Genomic DNA, 9575 nt, shown 5'->3' on the forward strand with positions numbered 1-9575 from the left:
ATGAAACCATTTTAGATTTTGCTAAAAAAAAAGAAACCATTTTAAATATGATAACATTAAGATCTTGTTTTAAAACTGTCTTATTATATAATTAACTTTAATTCCTATGGTTTTCAAACATACCATAGCATTTTAGAGACAATTTGAGAGAAAGTGAAACAAATCCTTTCTTTTTGAAAATACATTTGCATTTACTCGTATTATTAAGCAGACACACACGTTTTCTGCGCTGTGTTCGAAATTCGACATTTTCTGGAAAAGAAAAAAGATAGAAAAAAAAAACAAAAAAGACAAGAAAATACAAACTGTCAACGAAGATTTTGTATTGGTTGATTTAAATATTCAATATTCACTTTTTTTTTCCAAACTCAAAACTCTAATTTACATCTGGGATTCGAACATTCCTCCATTTCCTCCAATCACAGGACGAAAAAGTAAAAAATTCTTCTCCGGCGAGAACCAATGGATGCGCCGACGGAGAAATTCGTGGCCTTAGAGGCTGATGAAACGACGTCGATGAGAGGCTGCGGACTCGCTAATCTGACGTGGGTCGGCGTAGACAAGGAGGAGCTTCGCCAGAGGCTGATGATGCCTGAGTACATCCGTCTCGCCATGCGCGACTGTATCAAACGCAAAGACACCACCGCCATTCCCGACCATTTGCTTCTTCCCGGTGGCGCCGTCGCCGATATGGCTCCCCACGCGCCGATGGTTGTCTTCATCAACCCCAAAAGTGGTGGTCGTCATGGTCCTGTGCTTAAAGAGAGGCTTCAACAGTTGATGAGCGAAGAGCAGGTTTTGTTTTGGTTTTTATTAAGAAAAAAAAACAAGAAAAAAAAATGAAGCTTTTTTTGTTGGGTTTGATGAGTTTAATGTTCTGTCTTGATCAGATTTTTTTTTTTTTTTAAGGTTAGGTAGGGAAAGTTAATTTTGAAATCTATCTTATATCTACTTTATGGACTGGTTCAGTGTGCAATAGAGATGAGTTTAGTGTTCTGTCTTCATATGATATATATATATATATATATATATATTTTATCAATTGTTGAAAGTATTAGATTCTTTGAGTTATGTACTCACGCTTAGTTGATGTTTGGATGTAGTGTTTAGGTAGGGAAAGTTGAATTTTTTGTTTGTTTGTTTGTTGTTGGAATGATGAGTTGACTTTAAAGGTGGCTCTATTCTGTAAAACAGGTGTTTGATCTCACGGAAGTGAAGCCTAATGAGTTTGTTCGATATGGCTTGGCGTGTTTGGAGAAAGTGGCAGGGGAAGGGGATGAATGTGCTAAAGAATGCAGAGCAAGGTTGAGGGTTATGGTGAGTAGTAGTACTACAAGCAATGTTTATCCAATAGCATTTGAGTGTGAAATGGAGTTTGGTTTTTTGATAGGTTGCAGGAGGTGATGGTACTGTTGGTTGGGTTCTTGGATGTCTTGGAGAGCTTAACAAAGATGGAACGTTACCAATCCCTCCTGTTGGCGTGATCCCTCTCGGTACAGGCAATGATCTCTCTAGGAGTTTTGGTTGGGTGAGAGTTGAATCTTTCTTCTCTCTTTATGTTGTCTTCTACTGCATTGCCTCTGAAGATTATTTGTCTTCTCTTCAGGGTGGTTCGTTCCCTTTTGCATGGAGAATTGCTGTTAAAAGAACGCTCCATCGTGCAAGTATGGGTCCAGTTGCTCGACTAGATAGGTAAAAAAAAACAAGATTAGCTTATTTGTCTAGTTGTACACATTTGTTTGTTCACTTCTCTTGTTTATGTGTGTTGTTGCAGCTGGAAGATTCTAGTGTCAATGCCATCTGGAGAAGTGGTGAATCCTCCTTATTCCTTAAAACCAGCCGCGGAAAACGAACTTGATCAGGTTTTGGCTCTATTCCCTTTGGCTTGGTTCTTCTCATTTGTTAATTGAGCTTTCTTGTTGTTTTCAGGGCTTGGACGTGGGAGTAGATGCGCCTCTAGTGGCAAAGTCCTATGAAGGAGTGTTCTACAATTACTTAAGCATAGGTATGGATGCTCAAGTTGCGTATGGCTTCCATCATCTTCGCAACACTAAACCATATCTTGCTCAAGGCCCTATCTCCAACAAGGTTTTTGTTTTTTATTATCCTCAGCCAAAAATTTTGAATCACAAAAAAAAAAAACATTAACCACGCAAATGTTTGCTGTTGCAGCTTATTTATTCAGGCTTTAGTTGCACTCAGGGTTGGTTTTGCACGCCGTTTGCCAGAGATCCAGGCTTAAGGTTTCGCTATGTTCAAGTTTAAATCTCTGCCTAGCTTCTTGTTTGTGTTACTGAAACTATTTGAAATTTGCAGGGGACTTAGGAACATATTGAAGATTCACATCAAGAAGGTTTACTGCTCTGAGTGGGAAGAGATAGCAGTTCCCAAAAAGTAAAAAGAAACAGCTTTGGGTACATGGTTTCTTACAACCTATGATCCTAATGCTTTAACCTGATGCATGGACTTATCTTGTAGTGTGAGATCAGTTGTGGCATTGAATCTTGAAAGCTATGGAAGTGGAAGTCATCCATGGGGTAATCTAAAACCGGAGTATCTAGAGAAGGTAATTCTTTCTTCCAATGATTTCATTTCATCATATCATTGAACTCAAATCTCTAACATTAACCTATTTTTTTTTGCTATAGAGAGGATTTGTGGAGGCTCATTGTGATGATGGTTTGATAGAGATCTTTGCTTTCAAGCATGGATGGCATGCGTCATTTGTCATGACTGAGCTCATCTCAGCCAAGCACATAGCTCAGGTAACTTTTAAAAACACACATATATATTTATATACCTTTGTTTTGTACTAACAAGATTCCCTTTTTGGTGATCTATTTAAGGCTGCTGCAGTCAGATTTGAGCTAAGAGGAGGTGACTGGAAAGATGCCTTCTTGCAAATGGATGGAGAGCCATGGAAGCAACCAATGAGCACTGATTACTCAACGTTTGTGGAGATTAAAAAAGTTCCTTTTCAATCTCTAATGATAAATGGTGTGTGATTGCTATTGGAAGATGCATTCTTTGTAGAGAAAGCTAATTGTTTTTGTATTTGGATAGGTAGCTGCTCTGCTTATTGTTATTGTTAGTTCTGTAAATCTTTGTGATGTGACAAGTAAAGTTTGTGGGACTTATAAGATATGAGCTAAAATCTTTTGGTAAGTTGATAGAGTTTTACCTATCGATTCTCTTGTAACAACTCAATCACAACACTCCAAACACTTTATTGAATCAATGAGATAACGAACTACACTTTGGATCTCGAACCGTTGAGATGCGTCGGCTTAACCCGAGCACAATCTCCTCAAGAACACTGGCTTAACCCAGCTGCTCTCACTCAAGTCTCGTGACTCAATTCTAAATCCAAAGCTCCCTTCCCAAAAGGACGATCATGTGCTTTTATACTTGATTCATGTTCAACTGCAAAGTCTCTGAAGCAGGTAGAGTATCTCCTCATGCCAGCTCAGCAGATGAAGACTTCACCAAGCTTATCAATACCCCCGCCTTTGAAAAGAAGCTTGACCCCAAGCTTCTAGCTGTGCAAATCGTTTCACTGGCAAGTAATGCAGCTGCTCCCCTGGCTTGCGTTTTACACTTCTGTCACAGCAACACTGTAGAGCCCCCTTTCTGTTTCTTTAAATCTTTTTTTTTTTGAGCAACCTGTTTCTTTAAATCAACAACTCAGAAACACATGGTCTTTAGTCTTCCAACGGTGCCACACAATGGAAGTTACTAGTGGAGTATTTACTTTGCACCGCCAGCTTGACAATTGAAGTTGTCTTATCATGTGTATGTATGCACGTTTCTGATCAGAATCTGGACCGAGCGCAACTAGAGAACTCGAATTCATGGACCTGAAGGCCAACCACGTGAAAGCTATTTTCCTGCAACCCCAATGTTCAAACCATCGCAAAACACCATTCTTGCTTATTTTGGTTCTCCATTTGTACCATACATCAGAAAAGTGTTGTCGAAGTGTCCACCAAGATGCTGATGGCAGGAGTGTTTCTGCATTTACCAAGGCCATGCTACTGTTGCCAAACATAACCGCCACTCCAAAGCACACACACTTATGTAACGACTTAGCAACAACTTGTTTCACTCCAAGAGCCTTGATCTCTAAGCCCATAATTTTCATGGTCCTGTTGGCAGGACTAAAATGAATGGACCGCCCTCTGATTTGCAGTCTTTTTCTCTCTTTCCAGCAATGCCACACAGCAAAATAATCTTCCTTAACAACCATCGCAAAGTACCAGACAAGTGGATTCAATGGCAAGTCATTCAACTTCTCAAATACATACGACCTCTGTGTAAACTTGAATGACCCAGCTACATCAAACTTTCCCTGGTTGTGATGTTCCCATTGAACTGTGTGACCTCTTCTTCTCGCCAGAGACTGACGGCCAGAACTCAAAATCCTTTGAGAACCAATTGAACTTTGTGACCACTTCTTTCTCGGACTAACATACCTCCAGTTATCCACAACAGCACCATCGCTTCTAACAATACTCGACAAGGCATCAAGGATCTCATAAGTAGCAGAATCCATTCCCTTGGTCATCTCCACATTTTGAAAATCTGTTTCCTCATCTTTGTATTTGAAATTCCAAGTCTTGGGATACCTCTTGTTCTTCTTCTTACTTGTGACCCTTTCAGAATTTTGATCACACAGTTGATGTACACACAAAAGCTTCAACGTAGTTGGCTCATTCTCTGTCTGTCTTAGACTAACATCCGCATTCTCATTCTCACCGTTACCGGTAATACGCACCAAAGCATCAGACCCTGAAACATCATTGGCAACAGAACCCATTCCATTAATCTTCTCCCCAAGTATGTCATCCATTCTCAGCTTGTGCTTCAACAACAAAAGTTTCTGTCTTTTCTGCAGCCAACCAACTCTCATTTCATTCACCATTGCTAAACCCAGAAGCTCACTGTTTATACTCAACGTTATCCTCTTTTTATATTTAAACTGCCAGAATTTTGGAGATAACCGTTGCTTCCTCATATGCTTTCTTGTTTTATCTCTAAGAAACTCTTTGTTGACCATCTTGGGTACATAATGTAAGGACTCAGAATCTATTGATGGTGGTGTCGATTCATCCTTTGTTTGAACCTGTAAAATGTACGGTTCTCCCCCATCCTGAACACATAAACCGTCACTGCCAATTTCATAAGGTAACGCCTCCAGCACAAGGCTACAATATGGCTCCGGTAATGCATTGGAACAAGTCTCAGATGCTGCTTGAAGTGCTTCATTGCTTGTACTCTCCACGTGTTCCGCAGACTTCAACACAGGATCTTGAACAATCTCAGGAACGTGAGTGGAAACATCTGAGTGGGAACCATTTTCTTCTGATGCAAATCGAGCCAACAGTCTTTTCTTAAAACTGAACCAAGTTATGAATTCACCCTTGATCACTTCCTCACTATACCAATCCCGTCCAGCTCCTTCAAGGCTCGCATACACCAAATCAAGCTTAGCAGCTTCACTATATTGGACAGTTCTAAAAACTCTTTCTACTCGAAAAATCCAACCATATGGCATAAAACCATCAAACACAGGCAACTCAGTATTCTTTACCAAACTTTCTTGATTATCACAAATTTGTGAACTCCGATAACCTAACGATTCAATCTCCAAATCATCAGTTCCAAGTGGTTTTGTTACCGGAGGATGAATATCAAAAGGTTTGGAGACACTGTCACTTTTGGATTCGCTCCCTGGACCAAAGCTTCGCAACTGTTCTAAGCCTTTCTGAATTTCCGTATTGTACATTATATTCTCCGGATCTTCATCGCTTCCAAACCGTAACCACAAAGATTTCTTCAGTGCCTCCCAACTATTTAACAACCACAATGATTGTCTCCACTGGAACCACGATATAGCTTCACCTTCCATGAAGCTTTGAGCGAAATTAAGTTTATCATCATCATCCGTGAAATCTTCTCGCACAAAGAACTTCTCCAACCACGAAATCCATGATCGCAAGTCAGCTCCTGTGAAAATTGGAATCCCTACACACTCTGTTGCCATTGATTCCGATCCAGACGCCACTTGATTCTTCGATCCTCTCACCGTCGGATTCAAAACTTCACACGAACGTCGGAATCAGCTAAAGCACCACCGCGATTCACAGGATCCGAACTCGCCGTCACCGAAGCGATCGAACGGCTCACCGCACCAATTGATAGAGTTTTACCTATCGATTCTCTTGTAACAACTCAATCACAACACTCCAAACACTTTATTGAATCAATGAGATAACGAACTACACTTTGGATCTCGAACCGTTGAGATGCGTCGGCTTAACCCGAGCACAATCTCCTCAAGAACACTGGCTTAACCCAGCTGCTCTCACTCAAGTCTCGTGACTCAATTCTAAATCCAAAGCTCCCTTCCCAAAAGGACGATCATGTGCTTTTATACTTGATTCATGTTCAACTGCAAAGTCTCTGAAGCAGGTAGAGTATCTCCTCATGCCAGCTCAGCAGATGAAGACTTCACCAAGCTTATCATAAGTTTCAATACTTTCTCCTTTCGTTGTTTATTTTTGAGCTTTCAACACAACCTCTTTAAATCAAAATCGGCATTTTATAGCTATTGACTTGAAGGATACATTTGAGATTTTGAACCAATCGTTTGGAGATACTGGTGTCATTGGTGCGGCATCTATTGAAGTTTTCAGAGCATTCTTTATGTGACATTGAAGAGCTCTTGTAATACAGAAATGGTAATTACCACCTACAAATGTAAAGATATATAAGACCATTAACATCAAAAATGAAAAAGGCCATAGAGATTGGGTCTTACAGTGACATGGATCTTGGTATTTGTATGAACCAATGCTCTCAACTAAAGACTTAGTGTGAGTGAGGCATTCAAGAATGTCTATTATCACATACTAATCAATAAAACGTCTTGAAAAATTCACAATCGAGTTTAGTTTCTTTTCATTCGACCTAAACAAACTCGGATTCAACAAAAGCCATGCCATTGTTTCATACCAAATTTAGAGGTAGTAAGGGCATATGAATATATTCCAAATATGGGGGAAGAGTTATGCACGTACATAATAGGTTATTAGCAAGAGCGAGCTGACTGTTGGAGCTATGGGAAAAATCAAATCCATATTTCATATTTTCTGCTTTCAGAAGAGGTAGACATTTCTCTTCGATTTCAGCTGAAAACATTTTGGTTGCTTTGAATTTCTTTAACATCGATTGTTTATCTTGGTTAAACGAACTTTGTGGCGTTCTTATAAATTGAGCCAAGTACATTACCCTTAAATGACTTTTATTTCCAAGCACATGAAAAGGAAAACGATCGTAGATCTTAAAATGTGTTTTTTTTTTTTAAATCTTAAAATGTTATATTTGGCATTACTCTGTTCATTTCTCGAGTAACTTAAATAAAAAGAGAAGAAGAAAATTCAAGCATATGGGATAAGATTATAGAAAAACGACCAAAAGTAAAACGATAACTATGTAATAACATTTCTTGACTGCCAAATAATCTATATTATTACTTGAAAAGTGAATTTGATTACTTATCATTTTCTCTATTGTTTTAGTGAATTTGTTTACTTGTCATCTTTTCTATAATTTTAAGATAAATCATTACTTTAATTAATATTATTATTTAAAACTTTATTTTATTATATATATATAATAATAATAATATTTAAGATAATTAATAAATATTAACCTATTCTACCGATATAATATAGGGAAATTCTCTAGGATAGTTATTTTTAATTTATTTTCACCCAACTAGCACTCAAAGAAAATGACTAAAAATTTTTTTTATTAAAAGGTTAAAATACATTTACACCTTAAGGTTAATGTAGACTTAGTTATAGAGTTAAGAAGTGTGGTATTGAGGATATGGTTTCAAATTTAAAAATTTTAAAAATAAATACTAATAATTTCAAAATAAAAAGTGTTATTTTGATCATTTTCCTTCTTGAGTGCTATTTTGTGACAAAAACTTAAAAAAACTATTTGTGAGAATTGTCTATATATATATATGATTATTTTAAATATATAAATTTTATTATATAATTATCATGATATTTAGGAAAATCAATTTGTAAATAGATATTAACAATTGGTATTAAAAATATCTATCGATAATATTATAAACACGTTTATCTTATATTTATTTTTTAATTTTTTAAACACTAATATATATAAATATGCTAATATGTTTTAATTAATTGACTTCTGCGGTTTATTCGGTTGAATTGGTTAATATACTAAACCATATTCATATACTACGGTTTCTTTAAAATAAAATCCATTCGGTTTATTCGGTACTACCATCCTAATTATTATTTTTATTTTGGTTTAGTTTGGTTTTAAATGGTTCGGGTTTACCGGATTGAATACCCGAGGCTATTGATATATTTTTTTGATGTTTTATGGGTTGTGATTGTTTATATTATTTTTAGTGCCATTGGATTTTTTTTAGTCCAAATACAATTAGTGTTTAATATGAATATCATTTTTTAATACATTGATTATCAATATGATCCAAAATCTACATTTCATAAATAAATTGTGAAACAAAATAACATAATTTAATACATTTATTATCAATATGAGTATCAATTTTTTATAACTTATAATATTAGTTTTAAATTGTAAATTTGTATCTAATTAAATAATTTTTAAATAAAATAAACAGTAGAGTTAAAATTGTTATATATATATTAGAACCACACATAATACAAAGTAATGCCAACAATTACTGACAAACAAAACAAAATAGTCTCAAGGGCACTTGTGGCGACCACCGTGGGTGGTGAGGCTGGCGTAGCACTTGCACTTGTCGTAGTTTCCATACGTGCCTGGTGGCACACAGTTGCACCTGGCGCAGCAAGTCCCGCACGCTCTGTGACAAAGGTTCGGTCTACTTGAGAGCCTGCACCGTGCTATACACGCACTTCCACAATCTACAAAAATAAACGTTAGTCTTAATATAAAACTTACATGTATACTATGTATGTCAGTATGTGTGCACATATAAGCTAATATAATTACCAATCTTACTGCCGTAAGGCCCGTAGCCATTCTTTTTGTTTGAGACTTCCTGAGTGGATATTCGAAAAAGGATAAATATAAGAATTGTATGCTTAGTTAAATAAATAGATATGTACACATATATACATTGTGTATTTTCCATGAGAAATACGTACCACGTCTGCCTCGACGAGTTGGAGGACAAGAAGAGATATGAGAAGAGAAACAATAAAAGCTTTTGAAATTGCCATAACTCTCTAAGGAGATGATTATAGTATGATTAGAGATAACTCAAAGAAGATAATGTGTGTTTGAGTTGTGTCTAATGAGAACTTGGAGGCCTTCAATTTATAGAACGAGAATCCAGTAGAATAAAAAGGAATGAAATTAGAGGAATTGAATATGAAGAAAATGAAATAATTTCATTCCATTTATACATAATCAAAATTGTAATGAAATAATCTTCTTTGAATTTTGTTGACTTTTATGTGGAATTGATTGAATGAGCATGACATATATTTTGATCAAAAAAAGAAAAGAGCATT

At 36.6% G+C, this 9575-nt stretch overlaps 2 protein-coding genes across 2 annotated transcripts; one reads left to right on the plus strand and one right to left on the minus strand.

Moving 5' to 3' along the window:
• Positions 1 to 261: 261 nt before the first annotated feature.
• Positions 262 to 3168, plus strand: LOC106359141 (diacylglycerol kinase 3). The gene is made up of 11 exons (XM_048739649.1): positions 262 to 795; positions 1195 to 1317; positions 1391 to 1528; positions 1607 to 1692; positions 1775 to 1862; positions 1930 to 2088; positions 2173 to 2243; positions 2317 to 2394; positions 2479 to 2566; positions 2649 to 2765; positions 2847 to 3168. The coding sequence occupies exons 1-11, from the start codon at positions 463 to 465 to the stop codon at positions 3003 to 3005; spliced, it is 1440 nt and encodes a 479-aa protein (XP_048595606.1). The 5' UTR covers positions 262 to 462; the 3' UTR covers positions 3006 to 3168.
• Positions 3169 to 8698: 5530 nt separating this feature from the next.
• On the minus strand, positions 8699 to 9575 carry LOC106374684 (gibberellin-regulated protein 1). Its single transcript, XM_013814660.3, has 3 exons — positions 9207 to 9575; positions 9052 to 9100; positions 8699 to 8963 (listed from the first exon to the last, which is right to left on the minus strand). Exons 1-3 carry the CDS (start codon positions 9279 to 9281, stop codon positions 8782 to 8784), a joined length of 306 nt encoding a protein of 101 aa, XP_013670114.1. The 5' UTR covers positions 9282 to 9575; the 3' UTR covers positions 8699 to 8781.

Source organism: Brassica napus, chromosome A9 (genome assembly GCF_020379485.1).
Source record: "Brassica napus cultivar Da-Ae chromosome A9, Da-Ae, whole genome shotgun sequence".
Lineage (NCBI taxonomy): Eukaryota > Viridiplantae > Streptophyta > Magnoliopsida > Brassicales > Brassicaceae > Brassica > Brassica napus.